Source organism: Arachis ipaensis, chromosome B3, assembly GCF_059453495.1.
Source record: "Arachis ipaensis isolate K30076 ecotype BB chromosome B3, ASM5945349v1, whole genome shotgun sequence".
NCBI lineage: Eukaryota > Viridiplantae > Streptophyta > Magnoliopsida > Fabales > Fabaceae > Arachis > Arachis ipaensis.
Window position 1 is genome coordinate 140,329,502 of NC_142438.1, and position 27,373 is coordinate 140,356,874.

The window sequence follows — 27,373 nt, forward strand, 5'->3', positions numbered from 1 at the left end:
ACGTTAAGTGACACGTGGCCTGATAAAACTTTGCTGACATGGAAAAAATTTTTTTAGACTCAATTTAGCCCCCCTTTTAATGAATATAAAATCCTAACAAGTGTCAAATTTCCAAATTGATATCGTTGTTTGGGTGTTGGAGAAGATGATGAGGAGCACCAGCTAAGGTTCTGGAAGCTGCAACAGGTCTCATTCATGGAAGTTTGGGAAGGAATCCAAATCGAGTTAGAGCTGGAAAGGTTCTACACTGGTGTGGTTGTGGAATGCGTCCCGTTCTTTGGTCTAGAACAGAAGCAAATCCAGAGAGACCATTTTTTGGATGTCCAAACTATAATGTAAGTTCTTGAATTTGCATTAGCTCCATCTTGGAATTTGGATTTAGCTACAACAGTTGCTGCTGCTGCAGTAAGAGCACATGCAATATCATCAGCATTTCTATGAGTACAACTTCTTTTAATGTGTCCTTTAACACTACAGTAGATACAAGTAAATTCTTTGTAGACCCTCTTTAACTTTGTTGCAGTTTTAGACTTTTTACTGTTTGAAGGCTCTTGTTAGTTGAGACATCATTTGAGCTTTCTGTTGAATTTGGTGTGGTGATAGGTGCATTCTTGTCTTCTTCAGGAGAAATGGGAGTAAACTCTATTAATTCAGGTACTTAATCATCACGAGGTTGGAAAATTCCATGCTCAAAATATAAGTGGACTTTTCCTTGGTTCATTCTTGCAAGATAGCACATTTCTAACAATTTCTTGTCATGTGAAAGTGCTCTTAGTCTACTCTTTAAAGGTCTCCCAGGAATAAGCCACCAACATTCAACAATGTCAGCATAACCGAATTCTTTGTAGTAATCCCTCAGTGAAAATACATCCAATCTATCTTCATCTAGTTCAGTTAATTCATCCGTATTGTCTGTTTCGTAAACTACACTGCCATCATTCTTTGTAACAAAGCTGCCTCCGTGATGATAGACAATGGTTATCAAATCACCCATCTACAAATATAATTCAAACAATTAACAATTTAACTTTAACATCCAAGGCTTTTTATATCATGCATCAGATGACTCTACATTAACATGCCAAGCAATCTTTTTTCAGAACAAAAAATATAAAAATTCATATACAAAAGTTATTCCTGTAACAATAGCTACACAATTTTACGTATTATCACATTGACAAGCATAATCTATTTACTCATTCATGATGAATTTTTCATTTTATATTTTAAAAAAAATATCATTACAAAAAACTTAACCAAGTAATTTGTCAAAAAAAAAAAAAAAACAGTTAACACTAATCACAGTAAAAGCTCAGCTATTGAAATCATCTATAAGGAGAAACTGGTACATAAAGAAGTGGTAGAATTCATTAACTTGGATGTGCTTTTTTCTCTGTAACACAGTTAACATTAATCATAACTTTTTAAAAAAAAAAAAAAACCCTAACAGAAGAGAATCAATAACTAAAACTATCTTCTTTCACAATTCACCAAATCCATTTGAACATCAAATAGAGCACAAATCAATGGCTTGTAAACCCCAACCAAGAGAAGACACAAAACATAACATTGAACCCAAACATAGAATGCTTGCGTTACTAACCTTTTTCGGAGAAACAGTGGTGCGCAGCTTCTTCTTCCTTGTGCTAGCAAACGGAAACGCGTGCGACGAGCTTTGCCGGCTACCTACACTAGCAGCGACATTAATCTTCCACAGTATGGTGCATGCGAGAGAATGAAGAAGAAGAAAAAGAGTTTCTCTGTTTTGAGTGGTTTGATCATTGGTAATGAAGTGTTGTTGAATTTTAAACTCAAAATGGCTAAAACGATGTCGCTTGAAGAGAGATTACGAGCCAAGGAGGAAACGACGTCGTTTAATAAGGCTAGGTGTCAGGCCCACGTGTCACTTAACATTCTTGGTAAGCGTGCCGTTAATGGCTATTAACAGAAGGGATAACGTGAGTCACTTATTAAAAATTGGAGGTTCAAATTGAGTCAATTAAAATTTCGGGAGGTCAAATTGAGTATGTCCCCAAATTTTAGGGGTCATTTTGAGTATTAATTCGTGCTACTTTCTTTGGTGATGGAAGGATACCTAGCGTGCCGTAGTTATTGCCCACTCCCGAAACTGAAACTAAAACCATGAGAAGCGTCAAAAGCAGCAACACGGTGGGGAGGGCGTTGGGGTGGGGAGGGGAGGGATTAGGGTTGGGATTTTTTTGCTAGGTCATTAGTGGCCAGGTCAGCATTGTACTCGTCGAAGATGTACTCCAGCGAATTCAAGGGTATACTTGTCAAATTTTAAAATTTTTCGACGACCATTTTGTCCATAATAAAAATCAGATACAATTTTGTCAATATTATAATTTTTCGAGTACCAATTTGATATTTAGTTCAATATTTTAAAAGTAAACATGTTTAAATAAATTAAAAAAAAATTATTAATCTTTTTAACAAAAATAAACTTTTAAATATTAATATATTTTATAGATATATTCAAGATCTGATTCATATAGTTAAACTTAAAAAACACGGATATTGAATCCAATCCAAAGATCATACGGGTTCGCCCTATTTAAAATATCAAAATGATGATAATTTCGAGGTAGTAATAAACTAATAATAAAGGATCGAATTTGCGACATGCATTTTGTGGCTTAACTATTATAAGAATGGAGCTGCGTTTTGGGGATACTTGCTCATAAGTCATAATCTTCCTAATCCATTGTTTGCATTATTTTACTTTACATGAAATATCACGTGAAACCAGCGAAATAGAACTTCTACAAAGACAATCTGAGACATGATGCTGGTATCTATACCACATGATTTTGTAACTGGTAAAAAATATCCAAGGATGGAAACAGTAGATTTTAAACAAAAGATATAACATCGAATAGTGGATAGTATGATTTGGCCTAATTCCTCGAACAGTTTGTATACAACTTATTACACTTATCATATGCTAACCTGAATGGAACGGGAGCATCAATGAGATAAAAATGAAAAAAGGTACAAAAAAAAAAAAAAAAGCAATAGGGAAACAAATCACAGGAAAAAAAAAAATATCAACATCGCCTGTTCCCGCTCATTACAATACAAAACAGTTGATATTGTTTGGTTAACCACCGGTGACTTTTTAGGTTTTCCCGTTGGCTCCACCAATCCATAAATCCAATAACAGAGAAGCCAAACCACAGGAATGGTATTGGCCAATAAACCAATCTGAATTTCTGGACATATCATTGCTATTAGACAATTATGAAGTAAACAAATGCCAGTGATGATCTGAAGGTAAATTTTCCTTGATCTTTTCAAGCCGTTTAAGGATATCTATAAATGAAGGTCTTTGATTCATGTCAGCAGCCCAACTCTGTTGCGTTAACCTAAGAACAATCAAATCAGAGACCATGGATTACTTATTAGAGGCCAAAAGTGGTTTATGTAAACAAAACAAATATATGCTGATTGCAACTTCTAGAACCTCTAATTGTACGGATGCAAAAAATGAGCTGGTTCATATTTGATGAAAATGGAAGTTCTAAGCAGCAAGAATATGCGTGTAGTTTCTTAATGATCTCCATGTATGAAAGGAGGGTAAGAATACAGAAGTTGATTATTAAGTTGATCAGTTCATGTGAAAAGTTCAATAGTAACTTTAATAAGCGTATAGTTTCTGAGTGTTCTCCATGTGTCAGGAAGGATGAATAGGCAAAAATGCAGGATCAGCTCACTGAATAATGGTAACAGAAATGCTTGACCCCTTGGTCAAAGAGTCTGATATCATGTCCAGAACTGAGTCTCTACTTTGGGTGCTAGGAAATTGGATTGAAGAAATATATGACTTACTCTTGCAGTTCGGGGGTATAACCCTTTGCCCGAAAAGTAGGTCTGTGTCCTTCTGCTGCACGTTTGGCTGCATCGTAAGGTTCATAACTTGCAAAAGGGGGTTCACCTTCAAGCATCTAAATGAGACAAGGATAACTGAATCAAAACTAGCTTCAAATTTATATCACAAGAAACTCCTATGTTTAAGCAAGCTGAATTACCTCATACAAAATCATTGCAAAGGAGTACACATCAACCTTCTTATCATATCTTCGGTGTTTGAAAACTTCAGGAGCCATGTAACGGTCTTTATATATCCAAGAAAAAAGAAATTATATTAAATTTTGCATATGAATGACTATTAATTTAAAATAATTTCTAAGAATACTCACAGCTCCCTGTTTCACCGGTCATCTTGTATACATCATGAGCATTTTTGACCTTGATAATTTTACTCAATCCAAAATCCCCGACTTTTAAATGATCGGCACTAGAATTGACCAAAAGAACATTCCTGAAATTTTAGCATGTAACAAAATTCAAATTTCAGCATAAAGAAATCCATATTCCAGCTGCATGCTCTTTGTGACAAAAATTTAGTCAATCTAGGAAGAAAACCAAATTCTGTTTCAATTTGTTAAAACTTAAAATTAATACATAAATAAAGATTATACTGTCTGTGGCAGGTCATCCATGCTAAAATAACATTCATATATAGGAGGCAATTGACCAACGTACCTTGGCTTTAGGTCTCGATGAATTATAACGTTTGGTTCATTGTGAAGATAGGCCATGCCTCTGCAGAAAACATCCACAAATATAGATTATTGAAACGATTTGATTAAGGGAAGCGGACTTCTGCAAATGCTTATACATTTTTTATTGCCATGATCTCAGCATGATAAATACATGATGCTTTGCTCTGAAATTGGCAAAGCTATACATCAGCAGTTTCTGGTGGACATCTTCCTAAACAAGATTTGCTCAGATTACTTAACTGAGGCATCGGTAATAAAAAAATCTCAATCTCTCAAAGTCAACTTGTGAAATAATCTTCCGCACGCAGCTGTTTACTTGCTTAATTCCTTGCAAGCCCTGAACTACTAACACAAAAGCAAGTCCACTTGCTTGACATTCACTTGCAATTTCTCAGTGGAGGTCTTAACACCTCCCACTTCAGCTTCCCACTCCCACTCCCTAACTCCCTTGGTAAAATAAAGGTTGACTAGAATTAAAAGATAAGTTCCATATCTCTTAACAGGAAAACAGCCATGTAATATCTGTTGGAAACCAGTCTTTGAATGTTTGCTTTGTAGCATATCCTAATCCTTAGGATGAAGGTTTGGTTGATAGTCAGAAATCATGGTAAGGTAAACAGCTCACTGCATACTGATAGCAGTGAGATGTAAGGAGCGTAAGCATTAGGTTTGACAATATCCATTTACGGGGAATCCCAAACTTTCACGGGATTGGGATTTGATTAGTAGCATTCAAAATACTCTTGATAAGTAGGTTTAGACATCTTTGAAGGTGCCAATCCCTGCATTTGAGCAGCATTAAAAGAAATAAAAGAGAAAGGTTCTTTCAGAAATGTGGTGAAGTAGCATCCACAGTTGAAGCACAATGTCATAGTTCTTGACCAAAATTGTTCAGCCAAGTAGTTCTCATTCTGTTTCCTTTTTCAGTTATTTTTAAATTATTAAAAGATAAGATGATTTCTTATCCTTCATTTATGAATTTATCTTTTGTGAAATGGTATTAAGAATAGCACCATAGCAGAAATAAAAAGGAAAAGGAAGGCAAGGCATCATACCTGGCAATATCCATGGAAAAGTTGACAGCTGTTGAAGGACTCAATGAACCTTTGTCTTTGAGGTACTGATGAAGATCACCCTATCAATGAATGAAACAGAAGTTCAACATTTAGGCCAGAAACTGGATGCAGAGTCAACAATTGGAACATATTATAGTCATTCACGTACCCCTCTTAGATACTCAGTAATTAACATAAGGGGGGTCCTGTCAGTAACAGCTCCGAGAAACTGAACTATATTAGGGTGTCGAAGCTTCACCAACAAATTGACCTCATGCCTGAAGTCCTGACTGCATGAAAAATCAACACACACAAAATAAACACAGACAAAGAATGAAAGATAAAGAGACAAATAAGTCATTGATAAATAAGATGATAAAAAAGATGGGGCAGAGAGATATTATGGTTTATTAGTTATTACTGCATGAGTACCAGATTAAGCACAACTCACAAGTATGTGTGTGTGTGCCTCCCTCCCCCAGCCTTCCCTTTCTTTAGTTTTGATTATTCATCATTAACAGGCATAACATCCAAATACCAAAAGGGTTTCGAATGAAATCATTTGGCCCTAAATAGGAAGTAAATTTAACCAGACAAAATGCACTCAGCGAAAACAGTTCAATTACTTGTTGAGATGTTCACTATAGCCTCATGTAAGACTTGATATAGGATAGATAACAGTTCAGCAAATCCTTAGACATTAGTTTTAACTGGTTTACCAACCACATGGCATCACAAAACCTTCACATAATAAATAACCAGAAACTAGCAGCAACCAAATTGGAGAAATTGCTAGAAATGCGAGAAAGAGACTCACATCACCAATCGATCATCTGAAAGAGATGGAAGAATGCGTTTAACAGCAACTGGAGTCCCACGCCAATAGGCTTTTAAAATCTCACCAAAAGATCCCTGCATGAGATATCATATGCCAACATAGTTTATTGGTAGCTAAATTTTAAAAATACAAGTGAAGTGATATCCCCTACAAAGAAACAGCAAGAAACAATACATGCATACAACAGAAGAAAACATGCAGCTACTAACAAAGCTACCATCAAGAAACATGGTGCATAGAAGGGAAAAAGGATGAACATAAGCTAGCAAAAAGACAGAAATAATACCAAGAAACACTTCATGCATACAAGAATACAAGTTCAGCAACTGAAATAAACAAAGTATCTATCTCCTCTCTCTTTCCATAACTCAGTCCTAAATAATTCAACACAAAAAACTTCCCTTTGGTGATCAGTTACTCAAACAACAACGAAATGCCAAGAGCACAGAGACAACCTGAAATTAAAGCGAGTTCATGTGTTTTCTGATCTTCACCCAAGCTACTGAAGCATCACAGGAATTTAATGCCAATTCTCAATGAATAAACTATTATCTAGGGTATTAGAACAAAACAACCAAAAATACAACTGACCAAAAGCCAGAAACATAGCTTAAGTTTTATATGATGCAGGGACAATTGAACACTGGCACTAAAACAAAGAGAAGGCAGTAGCTGGAGTGAAGTGAAGGGAGAAACCTTTCCAATACGCGAGGAGTTAGAGAAGTCAATCTCGTTAGGGTCAACTTCCCAATCACACTTGTTCGGCAACGGCGGCGGTACTGGCCTCGCCTCAAAATGGCTACCATTTTGCCCCTGCATCATCATCATCAAAAAACCACATCCACATTCACGCATTCAAGTTTTCCATCAATCATTGCACAAAAATCAAGAAAGTAACGGAAGTTATGGAACTCACATAAGACAATCCACCGTGAGTTTTCAAGAGCTCGATCACCGAAGTCCTGTTAGCTCCTTCCGCATCAGCAAGAGGCTGCGCACCAAAAGAAAAACCTAAATCTCATAATTCTCACAAATCATAATCAAGGAGGGCGGAGAACTGAATTGAATTGAATTACGGTGTTTTTCCAGCGATCCTGAGCGTTGACGTCGGCACCGTACTCGATGAGGCAGTTAGCGACGTCGAGCCATCCGTGGAGTGCGGCGACGTGGAGAGGAGTACGGTTATCGTAGTCCCTTGCCTTGACGAGTGAAGGATCCTCCTGGAGAAGCTTACGCACCGCAGCGGCGTCGTTTTGGTGCGCGTGCCACAGTATCAAGGAGGTGCGACTCACCCTAGCCTTCTCCTTCTGCTTGTCCTTCTCCTTGTTGTCGGCGTTGGCAGAGCTGCTGCTTCCTCCGCCGGAAGAATCGCCGCCGGAGCTCATGATGGCGGAATCGAAGTGACGGCTTGTGTTAAAATTTGTGTGTACTATTCTTATTTATTAATATTAATGAACTGAAACAGGGAAATTGGGGTTTATATATTATATAGTGAGATCAAGTGTGAAGCAAGGAAACGAGAATTTTGCCCTGCATTGTGGGGTTCAATTGTTTATATATGCAGATCCTGTAACCTTTTTCAAATGAGATCTTTCATAAAGGAAGGGATCAACTTGCAGTAGAATCAACTCATTCCAGATAGCAGATAAACCATCTCTATTTTTATTTTTTAATTCCAGTAAGTAAAGTGTTTTTTCCTTTAATTTTTTTTTCTTATCCTAGTTGTCAAAAACATAAAAGAATAAAAGGTGACGTTGACTTTTCTCGCTATGTATTATAATTCACGCGTCATAGGAATTAGGATAGAATTTCGCAGAAATAAACTTTGGAAAAGTCTAGGGGCCAACAGTTTTGTTGAATTTTGACCAGCATGTAGCCAGCAGAGAAAGGTGAGTCATTGGATGAAATCTCACATTAATCTCATACTATTAGATCATCATTGATGGCTATTTGATGGCTACCAATCACAAAAGTTGCTGGCCCCCTAGCATTGCTCATAAACTTTTTGTTCATACAATTACTTATTTTCATGCATTATCACGTCAGCGAGTAACTAAACTTTAAATTAATTTTAATCAGATAATAATATACATTTATTTATACTGTCAGACACCAAAAAATATTTATTTATACTGTCAGAATATTAAAATTAATTTAAGAAAATATATAAATATTAAAAAATAATTACATTTATATATAATTACCCCTTTACAAGTGCGAAAGCTGATAAATCGTTTTTTTAATTGACGGGAAGAAGTTGATAAATCTAAAATAGTGAAGGTAATTCCATGGTGCTTTTAATATTATGTCTATTTTATTAAAATAAATAAATCAATAATATTTGATAAATCTTAAATATTTAACTTTTTACTTAAAAAAAAGGTCAAATAATTTAGACATTAAAATAAGATACCATAAAATTGACCAATAGTGAATGAGATCTGACTTCAATTAACGGACATTACATGATATATCTAATGCCATATATAATAGTAAACTGTTATGGGTTGCCGTTATTTAATAATAAAGCCCACAAATAAGAAAAAGTGCGATAGGAAATTCTGCAGATTGGTGACACCAACTGAAGTTTTGGCACATGGTATTGGTAGCAGGAGCAGCTAGCGGATATTCCTCATTCGAAACGTTCCAATAGTAGGGCGTTCCTTCTTTGGTGAGCCACGACACGACCCACAGCTATTATATAACAAATTCACAAATTTATTTGTGCACAAATTTTGGATTCTAATAAGAATGGTGGTTTCTAGAATAGCTTTCAAATTTCACGTGAAAGCCAAATTTTAAACGTAACCATTAAGCAACAATAGTATACATATGCCTCTCTTATCAATATACTAATGGATGAATTAATAGAAAAACATAAACTCTGAAGGAAAAAAAAAAAAAAAAACTGGAGCCATTCATGTCATGCGATTGAATGTATGACAATATCCACGACCCCCAAAAAAAGCAGTTCGATCAACACAAAAAATGGAAAACGTAATAAATGGTTAGATATATTGACTATTGATTCTTATAGATTGTGCAGGGAAAAAAATAACTACCAAATTAATGATAACAAATAGAACTATATTTATATAAGAATATAAGATTCTTAAAATGTAACGTTGACATGCGGCCAAGTTTCAAGCCATAACATACAGTTTTTCATATAAAAAGAAGAAAACTAAAGTGTAAAGTCCAAAGTAGCACTACAAAACTCATCAGGCTGGTTGGCCTTGCAATGTATATTCAGCTGCTGATTCGGAGCACTGGAACCTTGCGACGTGAGGACAATGCTTCATTCAATTGTGCAATTTGAATCAAGAGTTGCCCAATTTTCTGCACCAGATATATAATTAGGGTAATGTCTTCCACATTAACCGTATATCTTTTAAAGTAAGAGCAGATCACAATAAATCATCTGTTAAAATGGATCGTCGTTATCTATTTCTGACAAACAATTGTGCCAAAATGAGATGAACTAACTAAGCAAAAATTTCCATTTGAAGCACTTAAGAATTAGTCCAACTAACTTTATCAGTGGTGTAACTTAGTGCTAGAAAAAAAAAAAGTCAATACAAACACAAAATTAAAATGTTAAGCATCTAAAAGTTAAAAAATACACACATCTAAAGTTTATATTATTTAATTAGATCAAAGGATAAAAGTGTTGTACACTTGTACTCTACATTTAAAGATTTTACTTTTAATTTGATGTCTTGATAATATATTTTTTTACACAATTACCTAATCAAATTTAAATTTTTAAATGATCACTCATAAAATAATTGTAAAAACAAATATTTTCACTAATACGAAAATAAATAATTCAATACACCTATGAAATTTATGGTATTACTAGGTGTACAAGTATTTCTAGTAAAATAGAGAAGACATTAAAAGTAGTACATGCAAAATTATTAATATTTTCTGATCAATAACAGTTTAATCTACTTGTATTTCTTCATCTATTGACATGCTTAAATTTGGTAAATATCCTTAGATATGAATTTAATTGTGCAAATAATACTATTTTTCTCTCTTTGCCGTAGAAATGTTTACACTTACCTCGTCTTTCTCCCTCAAAAGATCAACCAGTTCCTCTACGCTCCGTCGACGGTCAACCCTTCTCCTCCTCCGCCGCCGAAACCCCACGGAAACCACCGCAACCAGAACCGCCGCAGCCACTCCAAACACGCACGTGACTGACCAAAACGTACCCACACACACCACACATTCACGAACCATGGAAGCCACACGAACGACGCCGTTTCTCGCAGCCTCTAACCGCAGCTTCAATAGCTTCCTTCCTTCATTCGCAACCCTAATCCTCCAATCCGACGGTGCAGGCGCCTCCGCCGTCACTGCCGTATCACCTTCAACGGACGACGGCGACGAAGCTCCGTTGTCGTCCTCCGACGCCGCCGTCGAAACAGTTTCTGACGACGATGCTTGTTGATGGTGAATTGGAGGGTCGTCAGTTGAAGAGGATTGGTCAACGGGAACCTGAAGGTAGTCATCGTTGACCGTCACCATGCCCCATCTGAGACCTGGTTCTATTTCTTGCCATTCGTTGATGTCCTCTGAATCTCTGTTATCCATGCTATGATGAGTTCAATTTTGTGCAAAGCTTCATTCACTTCTTATTAGAGCTGAAACTGAATACAAAGATCTTCTTTCAATTTTCTGCATGTCTTAATCCCTATTTGATGATCATAAATATCTGCATCAACCTTGTGGATAAATATCTTGGTAATTTTGGTGTTTTTCATTTTTGGATGGCTTGAACTTTTGTAGGATTGTTCTAGTAGGGGAAAATTCACTACCTTACACTGAAGGATATGGTGGGCCAGATATTTTTCTATCACATCCATCTCAAAAGTATCCAAAGGACACACAAGGTATTCCATTAATATAAATAATATTTCCTATAATATTATAATTATCAATAATAGTATGAAGATGAAACCATGATTGAATTTGAATTTTGAAGCCGAAAGAATTGAACTATTGGACCCTTCTGGGATCACAATTTTGCAGCAGTATCATCAATCAATTGCAAGTTAAACTGTCAAGCGGCCCATCTCTTCCCTCCATTGTAGTTATGGGAAGGCGTGGTGACCATGTGTCCTTAATCTGTGGAAGTGGGACCAAATCTTGCGAATTATTTGAAATACGCCTAAATCGTTGGCTAACACCTGTACACGCTGAGTGACCACAATAAAATTAAAAAAATATCAAAATTTATTAATTTTTATCGTCAATTAATCATAAATATTTATAAGTGTGAAATAAAATATATTATTTAATTATTAAATTAAAAAAATATATTAATAATATAAAATATTTTACATAAAATCATATAAATTTTTTTAAATAATTATTTATGTAATTAATAAAAAATATAATTATTTTTATTAATATAACATTATGTAATTAAATATACGTATAAAATAAATTTTAATAACCCACCTCTCACATTTCTCTTCAAATTATGTCACTTGCTTCTTGCATGTTAGGCCATTTTCTTCCTTTCCCACAAGAATGTTTTCATACTTCCCCCTTCTTTTTTTATTAGTGTTTTTTTAAGGGTATTTAACTAACTCTATAAATTATTTTATTCTATACATTATACATAAATGATTAGTATGATTTTTTTTTTTTTACTTTTTTATGTTTCTAAAATTAAATAAATTTTACCTATTCAAAAATTATAAAATAATTTCTACTTATTTAAAAATTCAGAAAGAGAAACTAAAAATCTAATTGCTATTTTTTTTCAATATGATTGCTTGGTCGTTAATTATATTCTATTAAAAAAGCCAACCAGCGTTATAAGTCAATAATAAAACAAACAATTGTAAGGTCTTATTTTGAATATTTTATTGATTCCAGGGGTACATAACATAGCATGATCTTAGACTCTTACCATACCTACCCAACTCCAAGAACTTGAAGACTGCTTTTTAAGTGTTGTGATATTCTCTTTCTAGTTCCGAGATTCCCTTGAAGAACATGATTATCTCTGCACTCTTGACATCCGTTGGGATAAACACTGGTCTCTGTGTAGTGTTCTTCGCATGTTACTCCATATTGAGGAAGCAACCAAGTAACTATGCAGTCTATATACCGCGCCTACTTGCTGAGGGAACATCCAAGAGGATACCACGTTTCAATCTAGAGAGAATACTACCTTTCTCCAACTGGGTTGCAAGAGCATGGAGGCTCTCTGAAGATGAACTTTTATCATTGTCAGGGTTAGATGCTGTTGTGTTTATGCGCATGATAACGTTCAGGTATTAGATTATTCTTTAGCTTCCGGCGTGTTTGCGAGTTGGGATCTTGGAGGGAAGGGAATGCCTTGATGAGTTTACTCTTCTAGGCCTTCTCTTCTTATCCAAAATTCCAACTGGCAGGCACATCCTCTGTTGCAGGATGGTTCCAATTCCATGGCTTGCCTTCATGAATAGAAAAGAATAAATTGAACAGTTTGTGTAATTTGTTGAATGTGCAGTTTGAAAATATTTACTTTTGCTGGGATTATAGGGATCTTTGTGCTTCTTCCAGTCAATTGCTGGGGAAATCAGCTGCAAGATTTTGATGTTGTTGACTTCGCCAACAACTCATTGGATGTGTTCACAATATCAAATGTAAACAGTGGTTCTAATTGGTGAATACTGCTTCGTGATTCTAGTTTGAATTCAGTAGATTTTTAAATTCAGGTTTTATCTCTGTTTCCGCTTTGCCTTGTATTGAGGTCCTTGGTGCTTTTTTTTTTTTTTATTTCAGGTTGTGGGTTCATTTCTTTGCTGTATATATTCTCACTGGATTTATATGCTTACTACTTCACCATGTAAGCACATCTATACTATATCTATAATTCTGAAGAGCTTTATAAGGTTTTTCCTTTCCCTCTCCCTATTTGGGTGTAGTGGCTGGTACAAGATTCAGTAATTCAACTGCTTACTCTTTACTCATTTATATTTGAATCTTCAGGAATATAAGTACATAGCTTTGAAAAGACTCTCTTATTTTTATTCATCGGATCCTCGGCCACATCAGTTCACCATTTTGGTTCGCAGCATTCCAAGCTCCTCAAGTTACGGTATCAGTGACAGTGTTGAGAGCTTCTTTAGGGAGTTTTACCCATCTACATATGTGTCGCATGTGGTCATTCGTCGCACAAACAAAATCAGAAGTCTCCTAGTAAGCTTTCTGTTGAATTTTGTTTCCATTTTCTGTTCACTACTCTTTTCTCTATGTTTACAATTTCTTGGAAATTTTTAAGTGTGTGTGAACCCATCCATCTATCTTTTGGCTTTCCATATCAAATGATTTTAAATCATACAAAACCTTTGTTTACTATTTCCCCTTATTTTCTCCACTTCTCAATCACTTAATAATGTTTAAGCTCCATATTCCAGCAATTGAGATTCATGTTGCAGAAGGTCTAAAACATTAATGAGATATCCCAGGTGATTATTATTGTTCCAAAAGGGAAACTCTCTGAGACAATTTTAGTGACCAAAATGGCAAAATCTTCGAGTAATATCTTGTTATTCTATTAACTTCAGTGATTTTAGCATCTTTTCTGGTAACCTGTTATTTGTCATTGTATGTAAAAGATGGAAGCAATGCTGTTGACTTTGATTTGTTGTACTTATTTTATTTGCAGTAATTATATAGCTCATTATATGAGTTTCCCCTTAAATACAGATTGAAGCAAAGAATTTGTATAAAAAGATTACTCAATTACGAAAACACAATCGCCAAAAGAATAAACAAGGTGATTATTTTCGACTTTTTGGACAAGACGATGGTCTTATAGATCAATATGGAAAGAAGTTGGGCGAAATTGAACAGAATGTAAGATTGCATCAGTCAGAGAATTCACTGGCAACAGAAGTATGTGCCACCCATCTGATTCTTAATATACTATATAATATTAGAACTATTTCAATCTTTTGTTATCTCATTTCCCTTTCCTTATGTCTGATCGAATCCACATTCTTCTTTAATGTTCAAGGAGGCTCGAGCTGCGTTTGTGTTCTTCAAGTCTCGTTATGCCGCTGCAACTGCCTTCCATATGCAGCAATCAGTCAATCCCACCCAGTGGATTGCTGAGCCAGCTCCAGAACCTCGGGATGTTTACTGGCCTTTCTTTTCTGAATCATTCATGCGAAGATGGATTTCTAAATTGGTGGTTTTAGTTGCAACTACTCTATTCACACTTTTGTTCCTTATACCAGTTGTGATTGTACAGGGCCTAACCAACCTCAAACAACTGGAAGTTTTGTTTCCGTTCTTGACAAGTATTCTAACCATGTAAGTGAAGTTGGTTTGCTGATATATTTTTGTAATTGTTTATGCTCATCTCTTCTTTGTCATGCTAAGTTGCTAACTCTGCTATCTTGTTTCCCCACATCTTAAGGTTCCATTGTCCTAGAATAGGATTATATGATAACTAGATCAAAGTTATAGTTGATTATCTCTCGAGTATACACTTTACAAGCATAATGTAAATCAGCATGTGTTCCAGTTTGCGCTGAAAGAAAAATTTTAATGAATTGATACTTGCATTATAACTTGATTGCTTGTGAATTGCCTGTCACACGTAGGAACTGCTTGCCAAAGCATCATTTGAAGTACATTTTGGTTGTGCTTGTAACTTGGATTTTTCAATTGATAAAGATGATATCTGATTGTATATTATTCACCATGAATTGTTCGAAGGCTTTCTGCCAGGTTTCCTTGATGCTGTTGTGATTTCAATTATTGCTAATAGGACAGTCGATACCATTTTCTGTAAACTCAATAATCTGCATCTGTGATTAATCCTTTCTAGTCAGATTCATTGTAACTACCTTAATTTTGTATGCTATATCTTAATTAGGAAGGCATGCTAGCTTTACATTAAATTCTCTTTTAATCTGTTAATGGATAATTCCTGAACCTTTCATGAATCTGCTTGCAGAAAATTTGTTACCCAAATAATCACAGGATATCTTCCCAGTCTTATTCTTCAATTGTCTCTGAAAGCGGTACCTCCTATCATGGGGTTCCTTACCTCCATGCAAGGTTACATCTCACATAGTGATATAGAAAGTAGTGCATGCAACAAAGTGATATGGTTCACAGTATGGAACGTCTTTCTTGCAACTGTTTTTTCTGGGTCATTTTTATCCTTGCTATCTGTCATCCTTGATCCAAAGCACATTCCTGAGAGGTTGGCAGTTGCTGTTCCAGCACAGGTTAGACAATATCTATTGAGTTATAGCCAGAATTAAACAATGCTTTGTGTCAGGTAAAGCAATCTAGTGTTAGGATAACTATGTCTTTCGGCATCATGTAATGAAACATCATGATGAATTATGTCTCAAACGTTATACTTCTTTTCTCATCCTGAGTGAGTGAGTGAATCAGAAAATTTAATTTTTTAATAAATTGAAAACTTAATAATCTACTTAATCAGGCAAACGCTTTGAAATAGAAATCTTTAATCTAACAGACCAAGATGCCTAAACCTGACTGCCAAGTGACCTCTTCAAATATTAAAATCACTCTTTATAAATCTTAGTATTGTTGATCTATAAATTGCATACCAAGTTACCAACTTTCATTATTTTTTTTCTATTTCTTTGTTTCTAATGCCATAAATCTTTGTTTTATTGTAGGCATCTTTTTTCATTACTTATGTTGTCACATCAGGATGGACAAGTGTGACATCAGAGCTCTTTCGGATAATTCCTCTACTTGGCAGTTTGATTACAAGGCCCTTCTCAAGTCCTGATGATGAATTTGAAGTACCATCTCTTCCTTTCCACAGGGATGTTCCAAGGGTCCTTTTCTTTGGACTTCTTGGTATCACATATTTCTTCCTAGCTCCACTAATTTTACCATTCCTATTGGCCTATCTCTGTCTCGCATACATCATTTATCGAAACCAGGTCAGCATTTCTTTGTATGCTTATATTATCTATCTACTTCTGGAAGGAAGGTTCTTTTATCTTTATTTTCTATTATACATGACAATTATCAATTGTCTTGCTTTGGATAGTAAGTAGGCATAGTTATGATTTTTGAAATATTGAGTAGCCTACTTCCAATGTACGAAGAGTTAGATATAAAACCATTATTAAGACTCCGCCTAACAATTTAACCATTAGGGGTGGGGTGGTTTTTAAATTAATAAGAACATTGTCTCCATGATATCATTGCCATTCTGGAATCTAACATCATTAAAGTAGCTTTTTTGTTGAGAATACAACTCTCCAAAATTCACTATGATATAGCTTGTGCTGATCCTCTACCTTTTGTATTGTGCAGTTTATAAATGTATATGCACCAAAGTATGAAACCGGTGGGAAATTATGGCCTACAGTGCACAATACAATGATTTTCTCTCTGATACTCATGCACATGATTGCACTGGGAATTTTTGCATTGAAAAAACTTTCTCCAGCATCCTCCTGGATGCTTCCTCTACCAGTTCTCACTCTTCTCTTTAACGAGTACTGCCGAAAGCGATTCTTGCCCATATTTATCGCATACTCTACAGAGGTAAGAGTCAAGTGTTGTAGCCTATGTTTTTCGAAGAGTAATTGCATTGCTGCATTTAGTCCTCAGTTCTAAGCAGATTATATTAATTTGTGATTATGTTTCCAGAGTTTGATTAAGAAGGACAGAGAAGACCAAAATGATCCAAGAATGGCTGAATTTTACAAGAAGTTGGTAATTGCTTATAAAGACCCTGCTTTGCTGCCATTTCAATACACATCAAACACTGATGATCTATTCGATCCCCTATTATCTTAAGTTCAACACTGAGGCACAATATTCATTCATTTATGTCCAGTTGTATAGGCTGTTCCTCTATGTGATGCGAAATTAATTACTATTTCTTAGAACAGTGGAATGCAGGTGTGCCATTGTGTGCAAAACTGCAAATAGAGTTGTTGTGAATTAGAGTTAACAATATTTGTCCAATCTTCATTTGTTACGTTCAGAAATATGCAGAATCTGTATGGTTGATGAGTTCCTTGCTCAAAAGGATTCAGATTCACAAATTTTTAACTCATAATAGGTTCACCAATGTGATTTTTTAGCTTTAACAAGATAAATCTTATAAAAACTGCATAACTTAGTGTTTTAAGCGAGAAAGTGCATTAAGAAAAAGAAGAAAGGAAATCGAAAAGAAAAAAACATGATAAAATTTTGAACATAGAAAGGTAATGAATATTCAGATTAAAAAAAAGCCAAAATGCAAAAACAGATACAACATAGCTATCCAGGCATGCAAATTATGGTGTTTGCTGATGTCTAAAAATTATTGTCTAATTGTTAAAAAAAGTTAAATAATTAATTTTAAATTTAAAAGTATAAAAGTTAAAAAAATTTAAATATTTAATAGTTACTATAAAAGATAAGTTTGACAAAAATTAAATACCAAATGAAAGACACCATCGAATCGAATGATTAATTGATGGCTACAAATTACAAAATCTGTTGATCCTCTAGCACTTTTCTTAGCCAAAAATCAAAACCAAGTTGCATTGCTAGAAAGACCGTTCCCTTTTGACTCTCAATTACGATGTGAACGAAAGTATATCCAAATACATTTTATAAAGTTATACCTTGTCTAAACATAAAAGCATATGTGTGACGCAACAATTTTTTTTTTCTTGAGCCAGTTTTGGAGATTGATTTAAGTCTACTTAATTTTTCATATAGTATCAGAATCAGGTTACAACTGCTATTAGATTGCCCTCACACTGTGCACATTAATGCAAACACTAGTTCATTAAAGTTATTTTCAGACTTTTTATTTTCTTGGCCAAGGTGGAGACTAGGGGTGGCAATATGTACCCTATCTGCGGGTACCTAATCCGATCCCATTCGATCGGGTAGGGTTGCCAACCCAATTCGCAGCGGGTAGGGTAGGGTGCGGGTAGAATTTTCGTGCGGGTCGGATAGGGTGTGGGTTGAGTCTCAACCCTACCCGACCAATCTGCGGAAATGGATCCTCTCCATTTTTTTTGTCACGGGAGAGAATAAAGTGTAATCTCCCACCTTTAATTCTACAAGTGGGACCAGAAATAAATATGAGAGAGAATGCAATGAAAGGTGAGATCTTCTACTGGATACCATCCAGTTTTTCTTCCACTGGAGAGGATCCACTCCCACCAATCTGCACCCTATATATGTATATGTTATATACTTATATAAAAATATGTTCTAAGTGGATGTTGAACCAAAGACCTCTCACTAAATGCAAAAGATCCTTAGTTATTAAAAGAAAATCATTAATTGATAATTTAAAAAACTTTTTTTTACATAAAAGTCAGTTCTATTTTAAATTATCATCAAGTTATCTAATAATGTTGCATATTTTTTGTAACTCGCGAGTAGGGTTGGGTACCCGCGGGTTAAGAGCGGGTAGGGTTAGGGTTGAGATATTCTCAACCCGCGGGTAGGATAGGATTGAGTTTATATAAAAATTTCAACCCGCGGGTAGAGTTAGGGTTAACTCCAAATCCTACCCTATCCTACTCATTGCCACCCCTAGTGGAGACATTATATATCTTGAAAAAAAAAATAAAAAAATCTTAATTCATCTTTTTAATTTTTTTTAATTTTTAAATATTTTAAAAAGTAACATATATAATTTAAAAAATAAATTAAAACTCGCTATTATCACTCTATGCAATAATCTGTAACGCTTAAGCAAACAACAAATGAAAAACACCAAAATAGGGAATATTTTGAGACACTTGGGGTATCCTTGTCGCTTCTTTACGCCTTTTTCTTCCGGGTCTATTATGCAGTGTCAGCATATTACATAACGTAAGTGAGTGTTATGATTTGAATTTTATTTTGTGTATGTAACTTATTAGCAAGCGGTAAATCGTTAAATATAACTCCAGTCCATAATGGCAATGGATTAGTCTTTGCCGCCAGGTTGAAAAATACCGTGAAAAACAAAATCGCAAAGGAAAATGATTTTGAAATGAAATTATTTGTGATGCGCTAATGCTTTAGGCCAAATCTTAAGACTTAAAGCATGCACCAACTATAAACTAAGCTCTTAAGCACGAGTTAAGCTCCATTTCGGTTTATGAGATTGGCGAGTTGTATTGATTTGGTCCTTAACTTTTTAATTGCTGCAATTTGATTCTCTAGATTCAAAAAAGTACACAATATAGTCTCTCGTGTATCTTCCGTTACCGAAGCTCAACGTCATTAGTGACGTGGCTCAAGTCTTGTCACGCTGTACATATTAAAATGACGTCGTACAAAGGACTAGTCCCGCCAAGAGTGGAGTTGCTTGTTTGGTTCGTTTTGACCGGTAGGGTCAGTACAAAGGAGAGACCGAGTCGATTTGGAGTCATTAACCAACAAGATACCTTATGTGATCTATGTAACAAAGATGTGGAGCTAAATCACCACTTGTTTCTTGGCTGTAGTTTTTCTTGGCAGGTTTGGTGTGCATAGCTATCATATGTTGGTAGACAATGGTCTTGCTCGGGTACATTGAAGGAGCATTTCTTAAGTTGGACAGAGACGTCACAAAGGAAGGAGGTGTGCAAAGAATGGATGGTGTGCTTTTGTGCGATTACTTGGAACTTATGGCTGGAAAAGAACAGGAGGATCTTCCAGAATAAAGGAAAAGGAGTTGATGAGATTATCAACATGTCCTTTCTAAGCTATAAGGAATGGTTAGGTGGGGATTTCTTTAGTTGTTGATGGCAATGCCGGAGATAACAAAATGATATATCATACTTTTCATTACTGGGTGGTTTGGTCTGGTTTGTATTCAGATGTCTGTACTCTTTGCTCCACTTTATGTGTTGAGCTCTTCTTTTAAAAAAAAATGACGTCGTACACGTTTTAGCACTAAACTATGCCGTTTGAAGGTTTAAATAATACTAAAACGTTACACCCCTCTTTTTAGTATTGTTCAAACCCTCAAATGACATGATTTAGTACTTTTTTAGCGCTAAAACGCATACGACGTTGTTTTAATATGTTCAGCGTGGCAAGGCTTGAGCCACATCACTAACGGTGTTGAGCTCCGATAACGAAAGATACACGAGGAACTATATTGGTGCACTTTTTTAAATTTAGAGAACTAAATCGTAACAATTAAAAAATCAAAAACTAAATCAATACAACTCGTCAATCTCAATTACTAAAATGGGGCTTAACTCTCTGAAGCACCCATATTATTATTACACAACTTTTTTCTCTTTCTCCTAAACTTGTTTTTATGCGTCTTTTACATTGGATAAAACTTGTCTTTCTAAAGCTAATTACCACAACGTAAAAAAATGCGCACTACATGTTGGTAAAAACGACAAACAAGAAAATAAATATGTACAAATAATAATATTTACTATAAAAGTTGTGCTATTCTGGAAACTTCAATGAATCTCGTCATAAAAGCTAATGCTATTGATTTGATACGGTATATTCTTTTTATGACTGTGATTAAGATTGATTTCTACAAGGTTTATTTGACAATGACAAATAGTCCTCATATGCCGGAAATTAATCCAATTTTATTTATCAAAGGAAAATCCAGTGAAAAAATCTGTCATAACTCAAGAATAGTGGCTTCTATCATTGAGAAGCACATATGAAAGAATATGACTATACGGTATCTGTATTATAGTGGCTAAGTACTGAACAATCGTATCAAAGTGACCAACAATAAGAAATAAATTCACCTAATATTTGGTAACCAATAAAATTTAGTTCAAAACGGCCTAAACTTTCTATTTTTTTTATATTATTTATTTGATTGAACCCCAGTTAATGACTATATTCCAGGCACTTCTTTTTTTTTTTGTTGAGCCACATTTAACTGATTTTGATCATGAGAATTAATGTGTAACTGATATAGATATTTATGGGATACATTTATTGTATTTCCTTATAATAAAAATATATCCGTGAGTATCAGGGAGAAAAAAACATATGATATTATTTTGAAAGTAAGATTTTTGGGATTTGATTCCCATCAAATTTGAATTGACTTAGTATAATTAAATAAAAAGATATATTTATAATTAAGGAGAGTGATTCACACTCTCTTAAAAATAAGAATGTTATTAAATATACATTTTTATTTATTATTTGTGATTTTTTGCTACATAGCATTACTCTTTTTTTTATTTTGTTAATGTCTGTTTAGAGAGAAGGGGAATGAATATTTTGAAATGTTTTAACTGGTGCAAAATTTTGGAATCCTACACTCATTTTGTTTATGGTCTCTGCTATTTCCTCAATCAAAAAGCAGACACAACATGAGATTTCTATTAAAGAATTTTCCTTTTGTTTTTGGGTTCTTAGTGCAAAATCTTCCATTTGAAGTGATTTGGACACTTTTTTAAGGAACTAAATCACATATAGGCCTAATTAGTGGCTGCATAAGCTGCATGCACACATCAAATGTGAAATGTCTATTTTTTTTTTTTGAAATACAAAATTCGACACAACAAAGTGGAACAACAAGAATAAAAGACTATTTATGACCTCTATTCCTTTGTCATCTCCGGCATTGTCATCAATAATTAAAGGAATCAACACAATTCCATTCTCTATAGCTTTTAAATAAAGATTGAATAACATCAGCAACTTCTGACGCCTTATTCTGAAAGATCCTTTGATTTCTTTCCCACCAAATATTCCAAACAATAGCCAAAAAGGCTATCAAGTATCAACCACTATGAGATGTCTAATTGTTATATTTACATAGACATTCTCAATATTGTAATTAACATGGCACTGATACAATGTTATCTAACAAATGAGATTCGTATCAAATGGAGAGAATGAGACTATATCGACATAATGTTCATACAAATAACATTTTTTTATTTCTGCCATGAAACGTTTAAGTTATAATTGAAAAATGTTACATGAACAACTAAAATTGATTATCAACTTAGAGAACCATTTCTATCACGATTGGATGTGATGGGGGAACTTCTTAGAATGGTCATGACTATGGCATCAAATCCAATAGTGAAGAAGTGTTTCTGAAAAGAGACAATCACTTTTGGTTGTTTAAACAAACAACTCTTTAATAAATACAACTATACAAGCTTGTAATTTTAAGCAGTTACCAACTAAGTGTCAGTTAAAGAAAAGTCTCTTACTGAAAGACATACCTTGAAATCTCCTCCAAGATGAAAGGGAAAGCTCTGTACGGTTCTTGAGTTTGTTTTCATAGAGAATAAAAAAAGTACATATGTAAACAAAGCCGTATTGGACATAGAACAAAAGGGTAATTACAATTTACAAAGCATTAGATTGGAGGTCTCCATTCTCCAAATATCTCACTTTCAACTTAAGATATTTTACTTAAAACCACTACCATATAAATGTGAAAGCACCCCATATGCTACCATGCACCAACAAGCCACATACCAACCATTTTTGAATGGGAATATGGTGAATAAAAGAAAAGAGAGGGAAGGTGAAGAAGGAGTGGGAACTAAGAACAATGAAGAATTGAGCAATGAATGGGAGCAGATAAGGGAGGAGGCTGCATCAGTGGCAGCTGCACTACTTGGGGCAAGAAGAGCAAAGAAGCGCTACATTGGCGTGCGCCAACGTCCTTCAGGGCGATGGGTGGCTGAGATCAAAGACACCATACAGAATATTAGGCTGTGGTTAGGCACCTACGACACTGCCGAAGATGCTGCTAGAGCTTATGATGAGGCTGCTCGCTTGCTTCGCGGCGCTAATACCCGCACTAATTTCTTTCCATCACAAGATCCTAATTCTGTTCCAGCTCTTCCTCCAAAGATCGCGAAACTCCTCCTTCTTAGGCTCAAAGCTAGAAGCATTTCCTCTTCTTGCATGGTTACTACTTTTCCTAGTAATCATTTTGAGCAAGAAAAAAAGGCCGAACCAGAACCAGAACCAGAGCTAGAACTAGAACCAAAACCAGAACCACTTTTTTCTAAACTAATAGAAGAACAAACATACCAATTAGAAAATTTTCTAGATATTGAGGGATATGGGGCTGTTGGAGAGAATTATGATGGTGCTAGTTATGGTTCCGCTGCCACAACTAGTTGTGACTGTAGTACCATTACTTGTGACTATGGTGGAACTAACAATGTAGCAAATTTTGACCAAGAGGTTTGCATGGAGAATTTCAAGATGGAGGATGGTTGTGCTAACAATGTTGATGATGGAAGAAATAATCAAATTGTTAGGCCTAAAGGAGAATTTGAAGACTGCAATGCTGGTTTCATAGACTTCCACTTTTTGGACACTGTTGGATCATTGGTTTGCTCTTCTTCTCCTTTTGAAATAACTGAGGAAATGGTAGGGCCAATGGTGGAAGAGAATTATGATGTGGATGATTCACCATTGCTTAGGATGAAGTATGAAAGAAAATTCTCAGCATGTCTTTATACATTCATTGGTGTTGGTGAGTGTTTGAAGCTGCAAGATCGACCTGAATAGTTTTGACTTTGCAGTTGCACTAACAGGATTAGCATCTTATTCAATTGATTTGGATCTATCTTATTGGTTTTCATTCTACTTAGGTAGCCAATAAATTTGGAATAGCATAGATTATTCTTTTTTGTAATTGAGGATGGCATATTAGCTTATATTCTTTAATTTGATTAATGGTTATGAATAAAGCTGCTCTAGTTTTGCTATGTGATCAGTGGTTTATTATATTTATATATATAAGCCCTTCAAAAGATTTTGCAATCTCTTTGGGGAAAAAAGAAAAGGTAAAAATGACAAATGACTCTGAAGAAGGCTTATATATAAAAATCAGATGAATCATGACTCATTTTAGCTGAAGAAAACTGTAAAACAAAAAGCATAGATGAAGTTGATCAAGATAAACATGTGTTTTGTTGTATAATAAAGAAAATGTTTCCATTAAAATTTGAAGATATAAAACATTAAACAAGCGCTGGATGTTGGACCATCACTATAATATGATAGTAACCCTGAATTCAGCATATTGCATATGGCCTAACCTAGGAATGAATTATCCACTAAACTTCTACCTAAGAAAAAGGAAAAAAAAGTAACATAAACCACTACCAGTGATGAATGTATTAGTCTACATAAAGCAACTATAGTTCATTAGTTTTTTTCAAATTGAAGATCAATTCGCCAAAAACATTTCCAAATGCTACCCTATACAGTGTTCAAAGATTGGAAGTAACTATGTATCACCTAGAAACAATAAATTGAATGCTCGTGCTCATTTTGAAACAATTTCTTCATTTCTTTTTTCTACAAAAGTATTAACTTTTCCATTGACATTACGGAAAACAAAACATTGGGTACCCTGTTTTAAGCCTCTCAGTGTTGGTAAAATCACTAAAAGAAGCCATTACCAAGTTCTGAAATAAGCTATCTCGTGAAGTTGAACGCCATCTGATGTAATACACTCTATAAGCTCCTATATGCAATGTTCTGAAGAAGTATTGCTGCAAGGTTCCTCAATGGCAACATAACCTGCTGGGAACAATCTCTTGCACCTTCCCTCTTCATCTTATTAATTCAATTGGTATTGGTATATCAAAATCACAACAACAATGTCATTGAATGGCCATTGTTTCAGCAGACATGGCCATTTCTAAAATTGAGCTGCTTTCCCCATCTGCAGCCTCCATGCGACACGATCTACAACTGAAGTAGAAAACTACACTCATCATGGAATCTATAAGCACCATGAACGAGTACATCACTACCAAGAGTGGCCCTTCCCACAATCTTGAAGATCCATCACCATAGCTCAGTGTCTTCACCCTATGCTCAAACAATCCTTCCACAAAAGCCATTCCCATTGTCGATCCGAGAAATATGAGCAGACCAACCTGAGTTTGTCCCTTAATCAACATATTTGACCGCATCATTGCCTGCGCACCCGAAACATCCTCCAACACAGATATAACAATTGCAATGTCACAAATTATAATGGCATTGGCAAATACAACAGAGAAAACGAGCCCCACCATCACAGCAGCATACACCATAACATCCGGCGAGAATCCAAGAACAGACAATGCGGAACAGAGCGCAACAAGGAAAACACAGAACAATGTGATGCAACCAACTATAACTGTACAAGACCACATGTAAGTGGAAACGATCTTCCTCCAGAACTTAGCAATGATCATACAAAATTTTGAAGCATCACACTTCTTCCTGGAGTAAGTACAATCTACAGAGTACACCACAGCAGCTTTAGAACACAACACCAATGTGGGATATAGGGGGAAGCTAACAGCTGATGAAATCGCCATCTCCGCGAAACGGTGGCAAGACTGTTTGATTAAAGGCCTCAATGGGAGGCCACTGGTTTTTGCAACAAGCATAAGCCTAATGCTAAGGCTCTTGACAATGGACTCATCAACTAACACATTTGAAAGTATAACTGCAGAAACAGGGCAAATTAGAACAACAGTGATTGCCATGAAACCCCAAGAATTGAACCTGAGGATCCTCACGGTTTCTCTGAGGATATCCAATGCATTCATTGATTGGACTTGGCTATTCAAATTGAAATCAACATGCTCATGGACACGATGAGAGAGTTCCTGTAGCTGCAAATTGGTTGTTTCCTCAGATCCCTCTTTCTTCGAAATCCCCCTTGGAGAACAACCTCCACTTGAAATCTCCATTTTTTAGTGCTAAAACGAGAATTATATAAAAAATAGAAAATTATATATGAACAAGAAAGGAAAAGAGATTGATTATTTCATTGGAATCCAAGATTGGGAGGAAACAAGATCTGGACGAGGTGGATTAAGGTGAGAGAGGGTGAATCAGGAAGTGAGGGTGGGGGCATTATGGGGAATTTGAGAGGGAGGGAGGTGAAGTTGTTTGAATTAAGAAGAAGAAGAAGGGAATGATGAATGTATGCGTGATTATCTGAGATCAGAAAAAGAGTGTGTCCCATTCACATCAACAGTCACATTTGGAGGAAGCAAGGCATCTGCATTCAGATTTGCATTCGACCTGTCTAAAGCTCCAAATTATTTACTACTAAATAATAATAATTAATTTCTTAATTGATGATATTTTTATTATTCACGTGATTAATATAAAATATATTATTAATGTAACATTATAAAATTACATATACGTAAAAAAATATTTTAAAACATAAAAATTAAATTAATATATATTTATATAAATAGATGTTCTTAAAATTTGTAGTACTCATTAAAATAATTTTTTATTTTTAAAAATATTTAAATTGACCTTTAAGTAAATTTCTATTTGTCTTTAATTTAATTGTCATTAACATAAAACATTATTATGTCACCATAATATTTCTAATAATACAATAAAAAATTAACAAGTTAATATTTAATTTGGCTCTTAAAATTTTAATGAATTCAAATTGAATCTCAAAATTTGCAATCATAATTTATATTAACTTTTAAACTGATTCTTGTAATTAGATTTTAAAATTTGTAATCGTAACTCTTTAACTCTTGAATTGATTTCTGTTAATCACGTGTTAATTTAATATACTAACTTGTTGTGATTTAGATTTCTTGTTTAGATTTTATGTGATTAAAATTTAGTAGAACATTCAAATATTTGATTCCTCTTTTTAAAACTCTAAATTTTTTAAATTAAATTTGTTATTATTGTCTTTATGAAAATGTTAAAGAGACAGACAAACTTATACAAAATCTAATAAATTTCAGTGACATTAAATAAATTTTAGCATATTAACATATAAAATCAACACGTTATACATACAAATTAAAAAATTAATTATTATTATAAATTTTAATTTTTAAATTGAGTTAATTGTAATTTTAATAATTAATTTGAATGGAGTCAAATTAAATATTAGTTCCATGACAAAGATTTCAATATAATTAGACAAA

General features: G+C 34.6%; 5 protein-coding genes across 7 annotated transcripts; 2 read left to right on the top strand and 3 right to left on the bottom strand.

Annotated features, from left to right (window-relative positions):
• Positions 1–2,871: 2,871 nt before the first annotated feature.
• On the bottom strand, positions 2,872–8,248 carry VIK (VH1-interacting kinase). The gene is made up of 11 exons (XM_016335423.3): positions 7,556–8,248; positions 7,396–7,470; positions 7,176–7,292; positions 6,459–6,553; positions 5,811–5,931; positions 5,642–5,721; positions 4,567–4,626; positions 4,221–4,342; positions 4,050–4,135; positions 3,850–3,965; positions 2,872–3,386 (listed from the first exon to the last, which is right to left on the bottom strand). Exons 1-11 carry the CDS (start codon positions 7,862–7,864, stop codon positions 3,260–3,262), a joined length of 1,308 nt encoding a protein of 435 aa, XP_016190909.1. The 5' UTR covers positions 7,865–8,248; the 3' UTR covers positions 2,872–3,259.
• A 1,297-nt stretch (positions 8,249–9,545) lies between these two features.
• Positions 9,546–11,288, bottom strand: LOC107631851 (uncharacterized). The gene is made up of 2 exons (XM_016335422.3): positions 10,548–11,288; positions 9,546–9,818 (listed from the first exon to the last, which is right to left on the bottom strand). Exons 1-2 carry the CDS (start codon positions 11,079–11,081, stop codon positions 9,729–9,731), a joined length of 624 nt encoding a protein of 207 aa, XP_016190908.1. The 5' UTR covers positions 11,082–11,288; the 3' UTR covers positions 9,546–9,728.
• Positions 11,289–12,341: 1,053 nt separating this feature from the next.
• LOC107631850 (hyperosmolality-gated Ca2+ permeable channel 2.4) lies at positions 12,342–17,528 on the top strand. 3 transcript variants are annotated; one of them, XM_016335420.3, is made up of 10 exons: positions 12,342–12,775; positions 12,994–13,149; positions 13,269–13,332; positions 13,476–13,685; positions 14,196–14,384; positions 14,506–14,804; positions 15,454–15,730; positions 16,154–16,426; positions 16,806–17,039; positions 17,145–17,528. In XM_016335420.3, exons 1-10 carry the CDS (start codon positions 12,495–12,497, stop codon positions 17,292–17,294), a joined length of 2,133 nt encoding a protein of 710 aa, XP_016190906.1. In that variant the 5' UTR covers positions 12,342–12,494; the 3' UTR covers positions 17,295–17,528. The 3 variants fall into 3 exon arrangements, with proteins under 3 accessions (XP_016190906.1, XP_020975406.1, XP_016190907.1); XM_021119747.2 differs by having other exon boundaries at positions 12,374–12,775; positions 12,994–13,129; XM_016335421.3 differs by having other exon boundaries at positions 12,412–12,775; positions 13,026–13,129.
• A 5,361-nt stretch (positions 17,529–22,889) lies between these two features.
• On the top strand, positions 22,890–23,960 carry LOC107633945 (uncharacterized). The gene has a single exon (XM_016337533.1). It carries the CDS (start codon positions 22,890–22,892, stop codon positions 23,958–23,960), a length of 1,071 nt encoding a protein of 356 aa, XP_016193019.1.
• A 606-nt stretch (positions 23,961–24,566) lies between these two features.
• LOC107631847 (uncharacterized) lies at positions 24,567–26,474 on the bottom strand. Its single transcript, XM_016335417.3, has one exon. It carries the CDS (start codon positions 26,147–26,149, stop codon positions 25,064–25,066), a length of 1,086 nt encoding a protein of 361 aa, XP_016190903.1. The 5' UTR covers positions 26,150–26,474; the 3' UTR covers positions 24,567–25,063.
• Positions 26,475–27,373: the final 899 nt, after the last annotated feature.